Source organism: Musca autumnalis, unplaced genomic scaffold, assembly GCF_047663935.1.
Source record: "Musca autumnalis isolate F117 unplaced genomic scaffold, ASM4766393v1 scaffold_5, whole genome shotgun sequence".
In the NCBI taxonomy this organism is placed as follows: domain Eukaryota; kingdom Metazoa; phylum Arthropoda; class Insecta; order Diptera; family Muscidae; genus Musca; species Musca autumnalis.
This window is the reverse complement of record NW_027412088.1, coordinates 5,987,466-6,005,389: the sequence shown is the minus strand read 5'-3', so window position 1 is coordinate 6,005,389 and position 17,924 is coordinate 5,987,466. Positions and strand designations below refer to the sequence as shown.

At 34.6% G+C, this 17,924-nt stretch overlaps 2 protein-coding genes across 22 annotated transcripts in view; one reads left to right on the top strand and one right to left on the bottom strand.

Moving 5' to 3' along the window:
• The window catches only part of LOC141405362 (uncharacterized), a 242,970-nt gene that overhangs the window by 109,076 nt on the left and 115,970 nt on the right, over window positions 1–17,924 (bottom strand). The gene's annotated exons all lie outside the window — the stretch shown is intronic.
• hlk (hulk) overlaps window positions 1–17,924 on the top strand; it is a 112,743-nt gene that overhangs the window by 28,444 nt on the left and 66,375 nt on the right. For 13 of the 21 annotated variants that reach the window (XM_073989597.1, XM_073989593.1, XM_073989596.1 and 10 more), the window contains exons 3-4: window positions 12,233–12,389; window positions 12,462–12,628. In XM_073989597.1, coding sequence (XP_073845698.1) covers window positions 12,233–12,389; window positions 12,462–12,628 — 324 coding nt within the window. Of the gene's footprint in view, window positions 1–12,232; window positions 12,390–12,461; window positions 12,629–13,167; window positions 13,204–17,924 lie in introns of all 21 variants that reach the window. The other 8 variants (XM_073989584.1, XM_073989589.1, XM_073989585.1 and 5 more) reach the window with 1 other exon arrangement.

The following is a 17,924-nucleotide window of genomic DNA, read 5'->3' as shown; positions in this document are numbered from 1 at the left end:
TTTTCGTACACTTATAGTCCGAATTTCCAAAAACCCTTTGGTATACCTTTCTATCTTTTCATCAGCGACCCTCATTCCAAATTTCAGAATTCTAGCTCTTCGCGTTTGGCTAATACTAATGGTACCATATTTAGTACCTTTTGGTACTTTTCGTACCGTTCTAGTACGAATTTCCAAAAACCAAGCCTTATCTGTCACCTTCGGACCAAGAGTGACCCTCACCCAAAATTTCATGATTCTAGCTTCAGCCGTTTCGTCTGGGCGTTGATGAATCAATCAGTCAATCAGTCAGTCAGTGAATCAGTCACTCTACTCTTTTATTAATATAGATAGATTATGGTATAGAACATTTGCTATGTTTTTTTTAATAACAAGGCGTATAAACGATGTGAAACCGCATTGAATGCTCATACGCCACCTGTAACTGACTTTAAACGTTATGTTGGTATTGAAAACAATTGAAATAAATATTTAAAATGCTCTATAAATATAATGGGGATAGAGCAGTTTCTCTTGAGAAGAAGTGATAGTTTAATTGGCGTTTTATTTCCTTGAAGGTTACAACAAAACTCGTTTATAAAATAAGAAAGCAACTACAAAACTTATGTTTACTTTCACTAGCGAAAAACAAATAATCATATGTTCTTTTAATAATAAGAACATGTCAAAGAGAATCGGCCAACAGCTAAATTCACACTGCCGATAACTGTACAAAAAAAAAAAAAACAAGAGTGGTTAATCTAAATGTCCATGAACATATCCCTAAATTTATGAATAAATACTATTTTCTTAGCTGACAAAAGATGTATTGAGTTCCCGCCTACATTTCAAGCGTTTGTAGGGTAGGGGAAACTAATTATTCCACTAACAGACCTAATCAACACAGTCTACACAAAAAACATAATCAAGAATACTGCTTAGTAGAGCTGGCAAACTATCGATAGTCTGACTATCGTTTTGATCACTGTCATGAAGCTTTGTTTATGTCGGACTCAGAAGCAACTATGTTTCAAATAATCAGCGATAGATAACCTAAATAACTTGTTTTGGTGGCTGATGTAACCTTTGTTTTTCGACAGCAGTCAAAACGACTAACTATCGATAGTTTTCCAGCTCTACCGCTTAGACGGGGGGTTTTGGAACATTCGGGACATTATCGAGAGAAGTATGGAGAATAACCTCGTATGAAAGAATGATCCTAAATACTGTGACATTTTTGGACCCATTTCTCGGAAAGTATTGGTTTTTAATTAAAAAAAATATATATATAATGATGTCATGATCTCAACGACTACCCGCTAATAAAAATACATCACTATCCGAGAAGTGGCCCAAGAGGGATTCGTAACGTAACGAAAACGTATTGAAATTTTATGTTCCTCGAAAGAAGGAACCGAAATAGTCCATCATGGAACTGGATCTAATTTTGGCACTCATTCCTTTTGATCGTCACGGTACGCCTGAATCAACTTTAAATGGAAGATGCTTACACCTGTGAAGTTTTTGCGGATTCTGAACCTACAATGTTCTTAATCAATAAAACAAAACAAATCGCCTGAGGGCTTTTCTAATAAACCACACTTAGATTGGACTTACGGTTTCCAAGCAAAAGCCTTAAAAACTCCTTAAAATGTGGTCTTTGGCCGCGATTTATTTAAAAATCCCTCAGGGTATTTTTTTATTTTTCTTATTTATGAACATTGTAGTTTCAGAATCCGCAAAAACTTCCCAGGTGTAAGCATCTTCCATTTGAAGTTGGTTCAGATGCACCGTGTAGTTATCGTGCCCACCAGGCATTTTAGTCCATCAACTTAGGATTTGTAAAGTTTTTGGGTCATTATGTCAGGAAGGTAATCAGAATCACAAGGGCTATCATCAGAGAAATTTTCAAAACAATTCTCAAGCAGCCTTAAACATTTTAAACATTTTACCATATTGTAAGAGAGGTACAGGAAGAAGTCGTCCCATATGTAGAATATTCCAACTAGATTTTAGAGTAATATTATGATGTGCGAAGGTAGAACTAATGTCAGTCACACCTTTCGATAATCACCATGTCATGCCCGCCATTAATTTTTATAGGTCATCGCAGGATGATTTAGAATATTTGGACCATTATCTAAGGAAGCATCGACTTGTCTATAAAAAAAAAACATTATATGGATGTAAACAGAACCACAAGGAGTAGCTACTGTAAAAAATGTCAAAACGATCCTCGCTCTTATATTGCACCTAAGCGGAAAATTTGAATTTGAGGGAGATATAAGTTTTTTGTCGTCACCGGTTGTCAATTTCCATTTGGGATTCGATAGCAAACATATTGAAACTAAGGAAACAAAAAAAAAATAGGTTAACAAATTGGAAGGTGTGGGCGTGGTGTGCTCCTAAAGAGGTACATTATTCCCAATTTTGGAAAATACGTAAAATTTCTGGAGAAATAGCTATTTCTCGGAAACTATAATAGATGTTGTGTTCCTTGTTTTTGCTAGGCACGTAGGTTCGTAGCCCTTAAGAACCGTTTCAATAAATTACCGTCGCTTTTACACGAAGTGAGCAATTTTATTTTTGTTAAGGTACTACATTTTAGTGAAATTCCTTATTTAGTGGACTAGAACCTTTAGTAACAGCATGGCACATTGTTTCGTTTTAGTTATGTGCATTTTATGAAAATCCAAGGACAATTTTTTTAATTTTTGAAAAAAAAAATAGTTTTTTTTTGTAGTTTTATGGTATCTATATTGGTGTTTGACCTTTTTTTAAACAATTGGAACATATGAAAAAATCTAAAAAGCACTTATATTTTGATAAAAAAAAAAAATTAAAAATTTGAACTTTGACCCTTAAATTTCAACTACAACTACTATAAATTATTTAAGTGTTTTTAATGCATCGGAAGGCTGTTATCTGTCGAAAAAATATGAAAATATATCCATCCGTTCAAAATATACACAGTTTCGAGCAAAAAAAAAAACATTTTGTACCACTGTGCTAAGTTGTTTTCAGAGAAATTTGACAATATGGGTTTTTTAGACCTGTTGTGCCATTATCTGATGCTGTATGGACTTGCTCTTTGGGGCCTCTAGGACAGTCTGCTACAAAAAAAATTGCAAATCGATCTGAGAGCTGGTCTTTAACTGTATTTTTGCGAATTTTGTGCGGAATGTTCCTAAAGAAGAGCACCGTTATAGTCCATGTTTGGATGAAATATTACGATGAACAAAGCTTTGACCAAATCGGTTACTGCATTCGAAAGTTATCGTATGCATCATTTTAGCGAATGACTTAAATTTGTATATGGGATGTACCCAAAAGAGTGGACCGATATTGTCCACATTCGAACTTGGTCAATGTCTGGAAAAGATATGTAGATATCCAAATATGTACATGTGGACAATCCATTCCTCCCTTCCAGAGTTTTTTATCTTGGGCACCATTTTATCGAAAAAATTAACATTTGTGGGTGAGATGCCCCAGGAAGTGGATCTATTGAACCATCTTCGATCTTGATCAAAGTTAGGTGGTGTTTACCATATATCGAGGTTTTATAAAACCGGACAGCCTTTCCTGTGATTTTTTGTAGGTTATGTCAGATGTGAAAGTGAATAAAAATGGTATAATATGATCCCTTACTGGCTTATGTTAATGACATTGACATGTTGCGTCCAACCATAGAAGAAAGCCAAATCAGTCTATATTCATTTGGAAGTGTGTAACCCAACTTCCCCGCTTTGTGTGAATACCTCACTGGGCGACTAGATATAACGCCCAACGTACACAAGGCCACAAATGAATCTTTTGTTTTTTTTTTAGTTTTATTCATTATGACCCTCACAATGCCGGCCACACAACCCATCGAACGTTGAGTCCATTTTTAATAAAAATGTTTCTAAGGCAAGATGAATTTTAAGCGGGTAGCTGGCTTCAACTGTCTTCAAGGGTCAAAGTCTTAAATTCTGATTAAAACTTGAGTGCAAAGGAGATTCCAAATACTTAATTCCTGCTCAAAGGCCTACAACGACATGAAAATTTATTTTTATAATCCAAAAAAAAAAAAATTGGGCGTTGTGTGCGATCGGAAGGTCAATATTATTTTTAGGTCATGTGACCTTTATGCGATATGTTAGGTCAACATTAACATATCGCAGAAAGGTCATATGACCTAAAAATAATATTGGCCGTTATAACCGTTCAGATAACGGTAATAGAGTTAGTTTCACATTCAGCGTCATGACCATCCGATCGCACACAACGCACAATTTTTTTGGATTATAAAAATAATTGTTCATGTCGCTGTAGGCCTCACTGTCACTTCTCCCTTTAAAAACCGGAATGAGAGATAAACTCAGACAAACTGGAGAAATTTTTTTCCAGAAGCTGAATCAGTAACTCTGATGGATTTTCCAGCATTGCAGCGGCTTGAACGTATTTATAGTCTCGGATGTGGATCGTTCAGATGATTTTCTATGTGCGAGCAATTCGGAAATCGGCGCTGGTTTGAAGATCTAGACCTTCACCATTGAAACTTGAAAGATTTCTATGGAAACCTTGACACTCACTATAGACTAGCTTTTGATTTCGCTGGCCATTTTGATTTCGCTGTTATAATTATTAAAAACCAGCTTGTAATAGTATAGATATACTTAGATTATACTTCAGCAATAGCTTGAATACGGACTCACCCCTGGCGCTCGAAGCATTGAACATTAATGAACATTATCATCATATCACAATATGATCAGGCTTGTACTCCCCATTGTTCCTATGGTAACACTATGCAACACTGAAAATGCAAACAACTTCTAGTATCCATTTTTTGATAGTACATATTAAGACTACAAAAACCCTAGTAGGATTGTGTCCTGTCAGATCCAGTTCGGATTTTATGGCCTCATCTAAACCGGGCTAAATCTACACTTTTTGCATTTCTCAGGCCTTTATCTCAGAAACGAATAGGAATTTGGCCTTGCTGTCGTTAGCAATATTGTAGCCCTAAACAAGTAGAACTTATTTCTCGGACAGACTACATAAGAAAAACTCCATCCAGGGCATCAAAATGTATAAAATATAGAAAATTTTACATTATTGCTGAAATTCTGGTCAGTATCGGCTAAACTGTTGGGAGTTGAACCAAGTAACCTTTTGCAAAAATCTTCCAAGTATAGTTCTCAACAATTCTTTAGAACATTCTGAAACTCTAAAATGATAAGCATTGTTGTTTCAGCGGTATTTTGCATCATATCTTTTACAACACGTATTTCAAACACAGTTCACACCAACAGTTTATTCTCTCATTATTGACATTTTTATTAAATTGTCGTTGAATAAAGTACTGAAAACAACGGCATAGAGGCATTTTACAAAAATGACATGTTTAAAAGAGTTGTGTATTACATTCCAGGGAATATTTTTCCAAAAGAAAATATTCAGAAAAAAATAACGGGTATGGAGATACGAGGCGAAAAGTAAAAAAAAGTGGAATTTTTGCATATATTTTGAAATTTGAGGCAATAAATGTAGTTTTTCGAGTTCATTATTTCTCCAAATATTTTATTCTTGTCCTTATCTACAAATTTGCTTCAGAGGTCAGAAGTAGATTAGCATTGGTTTCAGAGATATAGCCCCGAATTTTTTTAAGAACTCAATATTTAACCATGTTTAGATGGTAATGTATGTATGTGTGATAATTGAGTTTCTTACTGAAGTTGAGGAAGACAACGTAACTCAAAAAGCTTTCGTCTCATAAAATTATGTAACTGTCTCTATTTCCCAACACCAATCCAGATTAAAAATTTTCAATGGAGTCTTGGAGAAGCAAAAAAATTTCATTGATTTCATGTATCTGCATAACTTTGTGACCATTATGAATTGTTCATCTAGCCTTGAATGCTGATATTTTGCCTCTAAAATTTCCCCAATTTGTTCTATGTTTCATACATTTTATGCTGTTCTACGTTACAAAACCCCACATGTAGTAGAGGAAATAAAAAAGTGTGGAAATAAAAAAGCCAAGTGTTATAAATTTAATAATGCCCACAAAAAGTCCAGTTTAAGCTTATTTCGTAGCCTCAAAAAAAATTGAAAATAAAAACAAAAATGTTGCATTTTAAATTGTCAAAACGTGGCGTTAAGCCACAGGAAGCGTCACAGATGTTGACATTGGTTAGTGTATGTGTGTAGCCTATATGTGTTCTCTTTCAGGTGGTTGGAAGTGTGCCTATGAATTTTCAACAACAACCAGAAATACACACAAAGGCACAATGGCCGAGTATATGTGTGTGTGTGAATAAATGTGAAATAACGATCTGCATAATTCATATGTTTGTGGTTAAATATTCATATGTAGCAAAATAAAAAAACACATCACAGCAAATACATATTCATGTATGCAGGCATACGTCCGTCAACCATGGGAGAGAGGCACGGGCAGCCTGTAAGCCAGTCTGTTGGCAATATGTGAAAGTAGCTACAACTACATCTGCATATGTATAAAAGAGAAGAGAAAATATGTTTTTATTTATTATAAACACCATCTATACAACGCTACCATTTCCACACCCACACTGACACCCCCTCTCTACTGCATTAAATTCCCTCAACCATTTCAATGGCTGCTCCTGAATGTTTTATTTAGAGTATTTACATTATTTTGATTCCTCATTCATTTCGCATTGCTTATGAAGGCATTTAATAGAAAACAAAAACAACACATTGACAAATCTGTAGGTGTTTTTGCGTATGTCAGTGTGTATGAAATATTATGAATTCTAAGTATTACCAATACAAATAAAGGGGAAGAGATTTGTGTGGCTTAACGTGTATACAACAAATTTATTTGTATAGGTTGGTTGTTCGCATATTAGCAACTGAATGCATTTGCATATTAATCAAATGGATTGTTTGCTGTTGTTGTCGTTGCGGGATGTCATTTGCGTTAATTTTCCCTTTCGCTTTTAATTATACCCTACATGAGTACTTGGTAAAACAATTTTACAATTTTTATATTGAGATACAAGTTTATGGGGATTTGAAGATAATTTCCTATATAGTTCCTCGAAAGTGGAATTACTGGCCCAATATTTATTCGACATTAACTATGGTTCAATACTGGCATGGCCCATAAAATACATTATAGAACTTTTGGGTACATTATCTAAAACGAATTTTATCTCAAGGATTTTCCTCTTCAGACACCATTGAGTTATAGGTATACAGCGAAATCCAATTCAATCGTACCCCCTTAATAAGATATTAATATTAATAAGATAACACCAATAATTCAGATGTTGTCTACTCTTTGATGAAATTCCGATCACATATATTATGTACATCTTAAATAGTAAAAATTTACAATCTCCATAAGTCCAATATCATTGCTAAGTTAAAAGATATTCGTAAAAACTGGTTAAATTTTCGTCAAAATTTTTTTCATGAAAAAAATAATCGAGCATGTAGTAGGGTATCATTTCCTACGACCGAAAAACTTGTTAGCATAGAAAACACAAGGGAAAACCATTGTGTAGGATATTGACGCAACAATACCACTTCTCGAATCCAAATTGGTTGTCATTATTCTCCTAAACATAATTCAAAATGTCCCACTATTGCTAACCAACCAACCATTCACTCATCCATCTCCTGGTCCCCATTGTTTTTATGAATTAAACAAAAACCAAAGCAACGAAATCAACAAGTTTTTGATCATTGACAGTGGTGCTTTATGGTGTTGAAGCTGCACGGATTTCTATTCACCACCCATCTAAAACTGTTGCTTTTGCTGGTGACAAACACTGATGTTTGATTCACTTTCACACCTCAGTGGTTTTCACTGTTTCGTAATAAGGCTGACAGCAACAGCAGCAACAACAACCACAACAACACGACATGCTAATGCATATAGGGGTAAAAGGGAAACCCCGGAAGATAAAGATTCTCACACAAACAGCCAATAATAATTATAAAGAAGAAGAGAAAAGAAAAAAATAAAATATAAATGAATAAAAAGCAATTAATAATAAAGCAATGTAGAAAAAATTCATTCATAGAAAATTTGAAACAAAAATGGCTATCGTGGTACCGTGGCATTGTTGCTATTGTAGTTCTTGCAAATCACTCTGAGAATGATGACGACGATGACTATTTTGATGTCTTCATGCTGTGCTGCCCCAGACACTAGATTCAGCAGTTTTGTCAATGCGCCCACTGTAACAGAGTAGACCACCACAATCGCCCCGCTGTGATTCAGTGGGCCAGGAATTCTGTCAGAGGCGTCATTCATCAATTAAATTCTCATATATTTTTGTGCAACTTTTACATGTGGTTTTGAATACCGCCACCGCCGTCAGTCAGGTGGCTCATAAATATGTTTTTATTGTTTTTCCCCAAAGCATCATAACAGAACAATTTCCTTTAATATTTTTTGAAATATTTGTTTGATGATCTCAACATTTTACAACAAATTAAGATAACCCTGAGAAAATTAAATTTTAAATAATTTAGGAAATAGCCCGTCAGACCTAATGTAGGTTCTCGATGATAGATTATATTTTTGTCCTAAATATAAAACTTTTCGTATGTCTCAAATCCATAAGCAACGTAAAAATAACAATCGGACACAGGAAGGACTAAGGAACATTGACAACTTAAAATTTTGAACCTGACAGTGGGATCACTGCGTATTATGGAAAACATAAAAAACCTAGTCCTAAAGTCGTTAAGGTATGATTTTTGGACAACGCAAATCAGATTATCATAGGTAATGTTTTAGTCAAGCTCTAACCAACCCACTCTCGATTAGGTGTTACGATTTTTCAAAGTTTTAAAGGGAATTTATTTTTTTTTTAATAACTTTCAAAACGATTAGACTTGAACGCTGTAAAGATGATGTTCTAGGGTGGGGCGATTTTAACTGCTTATTGCGGACTTCGCGTTTCTGATTCCTGGGATAGTACTGAGCAAAAAAGTCCCCTAGACCATATGCCTACAATGAAAATCGTTTTTTAAGATTTTTACTTGAAGTTTTTTATGTCAGCCAATGTCTACAATAGGGATATAACTTTTTGCGCTTTTTTGCAAATATCAAAAATACCACCACATAGCCGTGTAGAGCATGAAAAACTATTATGAAATACGGCGTTAATTTTTCTCTATCGCGAAAAAAGTTTCCGCACCAAATGCATCGAAGTTCAGTAATGCATTTTTTAATTTTATATGTTATAACAACATATTTGCTTTTCATTAAAATTTTTTTTTTTTTTTTTTTTGTAATCTTATTTAAAATCATTATCAAAGCGTTCTGGACCAATTTGTTCTAAAATCGCGCCATTTCGGACCATATTAGGATTTTATGACACTATTGCAATTTTTGGTTTTTCTTTAAAAACTCGTGAATTTTATGTTTATATTTTTTTAACCTATCGGACAAGAGAATATGGAGTCATTTGCAACTAATTCGCGAAAGTTACAGGCTGTTTTTGTTGACTTTGCCTGTGAGAATTGTATTTTTTCTATAAATATTTATTCAAACAAAGCAGATTTAAAATTTTAAGTAGAAAAAATATCAAAAGGGTTTTAGTAATCACGGCCGGTGCGGGAACTTTTTCACAGAATCGGTCTTAGAAACGCGTTTTTATTATTAGGACAAAATTCCCCACATGGTAGTGGTGTTGTATTTTTGTAGAAAACAAATACGATTCTCACAAGCAAAGTCAACAAAAACAGTCTGTAACTTTCGCGAATTCGTTTCAAATGACCCCATATTCCCTGGTCCGATAGGCTAAAAAAATATAAACATAAAATTCACGACTTTATAAAGAAAAACCAAAAATTGCAATAGTGTCAAAAAATCCTAATGTGGTCCGAAATGGCGCGATTTGAGAAGAAATTGGCCCAGAACGCTTTGATAATGATTTTAAATTAGGTTACAAAAAAATAAAAATTTTAATGAAAAGCAAATATGTTGTTATGACAGATAAAATTAAAAAATGCATTGCAGAACTTCAATGCATTTGGTGCGGAAACTTTTTTCGCGATAGAGAAAAATTGACACCGTTTTTCATAATAGTTTTCCATGCTCTACACGGCTATGTTTTGGTTATAGCCCTAGTCTACAAACCAAACGTATTTTTTTTTTTTTTTTGAAATTCTGCCTGTTAGGGCGAAGATCATTTTTAATGATTTTTATTAGTTTTCTTGTTTAGAGTTAAGCTTGATGATCGAAAATTTGTTTGCAAGTGAAAAAGGAAAGCCAAGGACTCGAACCCACACAGTCACCAAATTACTTTTGGTTTTTCAAATGCAAATGCGTTTTTATAAAACCACGGATATTTGGCCGTTGAATTGTATTTCTTCATGACAAACGCTTTTTTGCGCTGCCTTTGAAGTTATGAGTATTTTCTTTTGACCTAACAGACGAACAAGTCTCTCCTACACATTCCTATACATAGTAATATTCCTACCAGATCAGGTTCGAATATGAACTGTATCCACACCTTCGGGTACTCCCACACTATTTTTTTTTTCTTTTTTATACCCTCCAACATATGGAGCGTATAATTAAATTTGTCATTCCGTTTGTAACACATCGAAATATTCGTCGGAGACCCTATAAAGTATATATATTATTGTTCAGCATAAAATTCTATGCCGATTTAACCATGTCTTTCTGTTCGTCCGTCCGTCCGGCTGTCTGTCTGTTGAAATCAAGATACAGCTCGCAATTTTAAAGATAGAGAGTTTGTATTTGGTGTAGAAGTTTTTATTGCTTGCAGGATGGTTGGTATTGAAAATGGGCTATATCGGTCCATGTTTTGATATAGCCCCCATAGAACGGTAGCACCCGATTTTCGGTATTTTGAAGGTATTAGCTTAATTAACACACCGAAATGACTGAAATTTGGCACTTAGTCTTCTTTTAGGGAATAAAACTTTCCCCCAGAATTTTGTCGGTATCGGTCCACGCCTTGAATTTTCGGTATTTTGAACGTTGTGGCCTCAATATTACACAGAAATGGCAGAAGTTTGGTGTCCTCAACTTTCCTCCGAAATGGCTGAAATTTGGTATTTAGACATCGTTGGGGGTTCTCAACTTTCCTCTTTAAATTTGTCATATAGATCCACGCCTTCATATAGTCCCCATAGAGCGGTACCTCCCGATTTTCGGTATTTTGAAGATTGCGGCCTCAATTTTCCTCCGAAATGGCTGAAATTTGGTATTTAGACTTGGTTGAGGATACCCAAAATTTGTTGGTATAGGTCCACGCCTTCATATAGCCCCCATGCAAAGGTACCTCCCGATTTTCGGTATTTTGAATATTGTGGCTTCAATATTTCACCAAAATGGCTGAAATTTGGTATTGAATTTTCTTCGTGTCTAAAATTGAATTGAAACTAATTATTCCATTTTACTTCAATACATTTCGTGGCCCGGCCGAACTTAACGCCGTTCTTACTTGTTTTGTTTATAGTTTAAAACCTGCTCTCGATATTTTTTGCAACAGGTTGTTATCGGGTCCCCTATTACGACGGTACAAGTTTTTTCAGGGCCCAAACCATACTTCCTGAGAAAATTGAAATAAAAAACAGTACGGCCACCATGTGTAAAGGCTGGTTGGCGCAACAATTTTCGAATACTCCGTTGGTCCAAACTTTGCATATCGTAATCTTTCTGCGAATCTTAGATAAATTTCGAAAATGGTGCTTACCGGTTCACTCCTTATGGTGCATAACCCCCAAAACGCTCGAATATAGAGTACAAACATCAACACTTTTGTTTAAGTGCAGTTAAAAATCTGTTCAAGGATCCTTTGGACATTTTTACGGGAGGTACTGCATGTGGTCCTGTTTTCAGCTATTTGACGTTTTTCGCGAACAAGTCCATGGTTTCTGAAATAAATTATACGATGACCAACTGAAATGACTGGTGGGCGCTCTCGAAAGCTATGGCTCCCAAAATAAAATCAACGTCCAAAATGAACAATGCTACCCATTCCTCCAAATACCTCCTTCGATGAAAGTTTCAGTTGCAGTTCACACATGCTGAGGGTATAACCCTATTGGCAAAGACCACTAGTACTTTTTACTTGTTAGCATTAAAGTTTTCCTATATACGGATGGCAGAATAAGGTCCCTCCTCATCACACATCATTAAAAATATAACTCAATTTGTCCACATTTGAATTGATTGTCACTAACTTTTGTTTTCTCTCTCTCTCTCTCTCTTTTTTTTTCTTTGCAGATGCACGAAGCTGTGTTACTTGTGATAAAGTGTTAGCCGAACTCGAAAAAATCGACGATGACACTGATTCATTCGGTGTGGATTTCGTTAAAATTAACGATAAACGTTTAGCCAAACAATACGGTATTAAGAATTTCCCAGCACTGACATATTTCAGGTAATATAACTGTAAACAATGGACAACAAAGTTTTGATCACACCCACACACACACCACCTTCAAATTTACAGGGAAAAAGAACCAATTATCTATGATGGCGATTTGATGGACGAAGAGGGTGTTCTCGATTTCCTTACCTCATTGGAGGCCATGGATTTGCCCGATCGCATTGAAGAAGTCAATGCCAAAATCTTGTTGAAAATCATCGAAGACACCGATTTTGTAGCTGTACTGTTCTGTAAGTATTCGATGTTTCATTTTTTGTTTTGCATAATTTGTTCAATTTGTTTTAGTGAAGAATTATTTTTATTTGAGGTTTTTATTTTTGTAAAACAAAAAGAGAGTTTCTTAGGAATTCTCATACTTAAGCCGTTGCAGTTTCTTTAAGAGTTTTGGTAGAGTTTAAAATAGAGCAAAAAACAAAATAAACGTGACTAAAATACACAAAGTTTAGATCAGCAGCAGAGTCCGTCCAAACACACACCAGCTAATCACAAATAAATACACAAAAATATTTATTTAATTTACTTAGAATTAACCAAATCTATTAGTTTTGTGACTAACTCTTCTACAAAAAAAATCTGTCAACAAAAGACCGCACACAAAAAGAAAAAAGAAGAAGAAATCTAGTTTATAAATGTTAAACAAAAAGAAAATGTGTCGTTCGTTCTTCATCAACAACTCCTTCTAAGAAAACAAACTAGAAAAACAACAACAAATCAAAAAAAGTGTAAAAATCTGACAAAATCTATTCATTTATTCGAATTGATCACACAGGTCCTGATCACTCTACTTGTCCGCCCAGGGTTATGGGTAAGTTTGGGTTTATTTGTCGCCCTATTTAGACCCTACTCCAAGCAACTAGCAACTGATCTGAAATAAACAAAACACAAACCCTGCAAGTTTTCGTTCGAATTAAAACCCCCCAAATTCCATAAACAACAACAAAGCCTTCTTATCCTTTTTCTAGTTATACATGATAGTTAACACGTTACGAAAGGAGTTTTAATATCTAATCCCCTAACTTACCACTAAAAGTACTGAAATATTTTATGTTGCATTTCTTCTAGAAAACCTAATCAAAATTCGTTCCGATAAGATATCAAGTTGGACAAACATAAGCGGCTGGTGTTTCAACTTAAGTCATTTCTGGGAAAAGACTAAAGGCAAATGACAACCTAGTGCGAATTCGGCTCTGCAGTTCTTTATTCTTTTAGCAGAAATGACTTGGGCAAGAATTCTAACCACTTACGTGTATCATTTTTTACTTATTTTTATTTTATCATTAAAGGTATTTATTACTTTTGTTAATTTGTATTATCTATTGGAACGCATTTCGATTAGGTTGTATATAAAAAGTAGAAAAGCGAAATTTGCATCTTTAGTTTTCTCTGTCGCATTGCATGGTCATTTAATAACATATTTTTTCCCACCCAAATGTAACAACTCAAGTTGACATTGTTTTCTGGCTGTCATTTTAAGGTCCTATTTTCAAAATGAAATACCAATCAACGGCGACGACATTAAATGAGATATTAAATTCCATTTTTGTTTACATTTTAAAATAGTCAAAAAATACTGAAACAATTTTACAAATTACGAAAACGCTATTAAATAATTGGCAGCACATTCGGAAATAGAAAAAACTTTTAAAAACTTCCGATAGGCATACTACCCAGCAAAAACCTTACTACAAGTGTCTTACTAACCCATTATTTTAACAAGGGCATGTCGCCAGAAAATACCCCTCAGTAATGTTGGCGACATTTCCTGAGTATTTCAGCCTTGAATAACTTCTCCACAAGTGGTGTCTCATGACACGCCGTTCGGACTCGGCGATAAACAGTAGGTCCCATATCATTGAGCTAAATATGAATCGGGGTGCACTCATTGATATGAGAGAAGTCTCCCTTGTCCCGTATGGGATGTTGTGGAACAATGTGTGTGTATGTCGCCAGAAAGAGCTAGTTACTTTGGATATTAAACAACTTATTTAACTATTTATTCGTAGACTTTTATTGTCCAAAAGATAACAATTGCCGACATGCTCTTGTCAAAATAATGGGTTAGTAAGGACATTTGTAATAGGTGTATTTTCCTGAGTAAATATACAAAATTATGCGATAATGGTGATTGATGCTGAGCATTGACGATATTTGTTAATGACGAGGTATGCTGATAATCGGGAACGCGCTTACACCCAGCAAAAAATCGGAACCGTTTGTCATTATGTAACCCGTTACAAAGTAATGTAAACAAAAATAACTACTTATATTACTCCTTACTAAGTTATGAGTACGGTGGCACAGAGCGTGTGTGTCCGGCTACAAATCAGAGGGTTGTGTGTTCAACGTTCACCGCCGGCCGGGTACTTTTTGTTATAAAAACAAGTAAGAACTTAACGCAGTTCTGTCGGGCCGAACTTGTTATACCCTCCACCTCGAATATATTGGGGGCTATATTAAGACATGGACCTGTACCGACAAATTTCTGGGGGAAAGTTTTATACCACTAACGAAGACTAAATACTAAACTTTAGCCATTTCGGTGGATTATTTAGGCCACAACCTTCAAAATACCGACAATTTGGATGTACTGTTCTATGGGGGCTATATAAAGGCGTGGACCTATACCGACAAATTAAGAGGAGAAAGTTGAATACCCCAACGAAGAATAAATACCAAATTTCAGCCATTTCGGAGGATTATTGTGGCTACAACCTTCAAAATACCGAAAATCGGGAGGTACAGTTCTATGGTGGCTATATGAAGGCGTGGACCAATACCGACAAATTTCTGCGGGAAATTTTTATAACCCCAACGAAGACTAAGTACCAAATTTCAGCCATTTTGGTGTAATAATGAGGCTTAAACCTTCAAAATACCGAAAATCGGGTGGTACCGTTCTATTGGGGCTATATCAAAACGTGGACCGATATAGCCCATTTGCAATACCAAACATCCTAGAAGTAATAGAAACTTCCGTACCAAATTACAAAGCTCTATCTTTAAAATTTCGAGCTGTATCTTGATTTCAACAGACAGACGGACGGACGGACGGACGGACAGACGGACATGGTTAAATCGACATAGAATTTTATGCTGATCAATAATATATATACTTTATAGGGTCTTCGACGAATATTTCGATGTGTTACAAACGGAATGACAAAATTTAATTACACCCTCTATATGATGGAGGGTATAACAAAGAAAAGTTGGTGGTGCACATGTAAGCGTTTAAACAACTCTTAATGTTTGTGTATGTGTGGCCTAGTGGGTTCGGCTACAAATCAGAAGTTCGTGTGTTCAAATCCAGCAAAGATCGAAAAAAATAAAAATATGTAGTGTGTTGAAATTGAAAACAAATTCCTCTTCATTTGTAATTCAAATTATTGCACTTAAAATTCGAATTATGTCATTTTTAATTCCAATTATTCTGTTTGTAGTTCCAATTATTCCATTTGTAATTCGAATTATTTTATTCGGAATTCGAATTATTCCATTTGTAATTCGAATTTTTACATTGGTAATTCGAATTTGAAATTTGAATTATTCTATTTGTATTTGGAATTCGAATTTTTCCATTGCTAATTCGAATTATTTCATTTGTAATTTGAATTATTTCTTTTGAAATTCGAATTATTATATTTGTACTTCAAATTATTTCATTTGTAATTCGAATTATTTTATTTGTAGTTCGAATTATTCCATTTGTAGTTCGAATTATTTTAATTGGAATTCGAATTATTCCATTTGTAATTCGAATTACATTTGAAATTCGTGTTATTCCATTTGTAATTCGAATTATTCAATTTGAAATTCGAAACAAAAAATTAAAACAATTTTGTTTGAATTGGTTTTATATTTAATTATTGGAATTACAAATGAAATGTTTCGAATTACAAATAGAACAATTCGAATTACAAATAAAACAATTGGAATAACAAATAAAATAATTCAAATTACAAATGGAACAATTCGAATTACAAAAAAGAATAATTCGAATGACAAGTAGAATAATTCGAATTTCAAATGGATAAATTCGAATTACCATTGAAATATTTTGAATTACAAATGGAATTCTCGAATTACAAATAAAATTTTACGAATTACAAATGGAATTCTCGAATTACAATTAACATGATTCGAAAGGTGTAGTCATGTATCAGGTTGGAATATGGCCTCATGGGTCCCGTCCGTTGGGAAAAGTGCAGTTTAACAGTGCAGTTTAACAGCTCGGATCGATTTGACAAATTTTCCAAAAAAGTTCTTCTTGCGGGCAATGTTACGACGGCCCAAAAATTTTCGGGAACAAGTCCATACTTCCCAATGACCCAAAATCTTCAAAAAAAAGGGTGTCGTCACCAACTAAACTGGGTAGTACGTAAGATAACCCTCGGTAAAGCCGATCAGGTCCAAAGGTTGTACACCGTGTTGTTTCTTACAGCCTAGAATTATATCCGAATATTGACTACATCGGGTAGCTCTCCCACAAAGTTTAGAAATAGTGCAGTTTAAGGACTCGTCTGGGATATTTTTTTTAATTTTTAGCAGCAACGGTACGACAAAAACTAAAAGAGTACTCGACAATAGTAGAATCTGCTCGATTTCGAGCGTATTTTACTCCCACAAGAAAACGAGAAGAGCATAGAAAAATAATCGATTTATTCGCAGAAGTACTCCCACTACCATTTCACAGTTGTGAATAAAATTTTTCTACGGATAATTTATGTACGTGAATATTTTGTCACGTTACAACACTCATTCTTTTTGTTAAAATTTAAGCAAGATTGGCATTCAAAACTGTCGATGTATTTTCAGCCTTATAGACGAATTTGTGCAAAGGGATACAAACCTGGCAAAGGGGCGCCTTACTCATAAACTCACGTGTTGATATGTTACCTCATCATCATATACACTAATACCTCGATTTGCGTTGTTTCGATTTTCGTTGAGCAAAAAGGAATAGATTTTTTCGATTTGCTGTTTTTGCGAGGTATGAGTGTACATAAATATTAAATATTTCTCAATAATTTACATGTTGGCTCTTGCACCCTTGAACTTTTTACACATATTTTGTCCCTCCCAAATATCTGAAGGTAACATTTACATTCTATTCTATTAAAAAACAGGAACCTTCCCATTCAATTATCATAGATTTTTTTTCTGTTTTTAATCTACAAATGGAAATCGTGGTCCCATTCCAAAATATCCATTAAAATGCTTTTACTTTCATGGAAAAACGCTTGTCGAAGTCGATTGCATAAATTATAAGTGGCAATGACAAATGCGTGAGCAGCAAACAGATAAGCAAAAAACAAATGAAACGAAGAAGATGAAGAAGGACAAAACCGCACGTGAGGAAATTGCTGGTAAATGTGGCATGGAGACTGAGGAGGAGAGGGCGCATTGAGAAGAGGCCAAAAGAAATTAATTGAAATTCATTGAATATTGATGTAGATACGAGTATGTAAGCTGTAATGGGGGGAACAAACGCATTGAATAATACTTTGTCATAGGAAATGACGATTT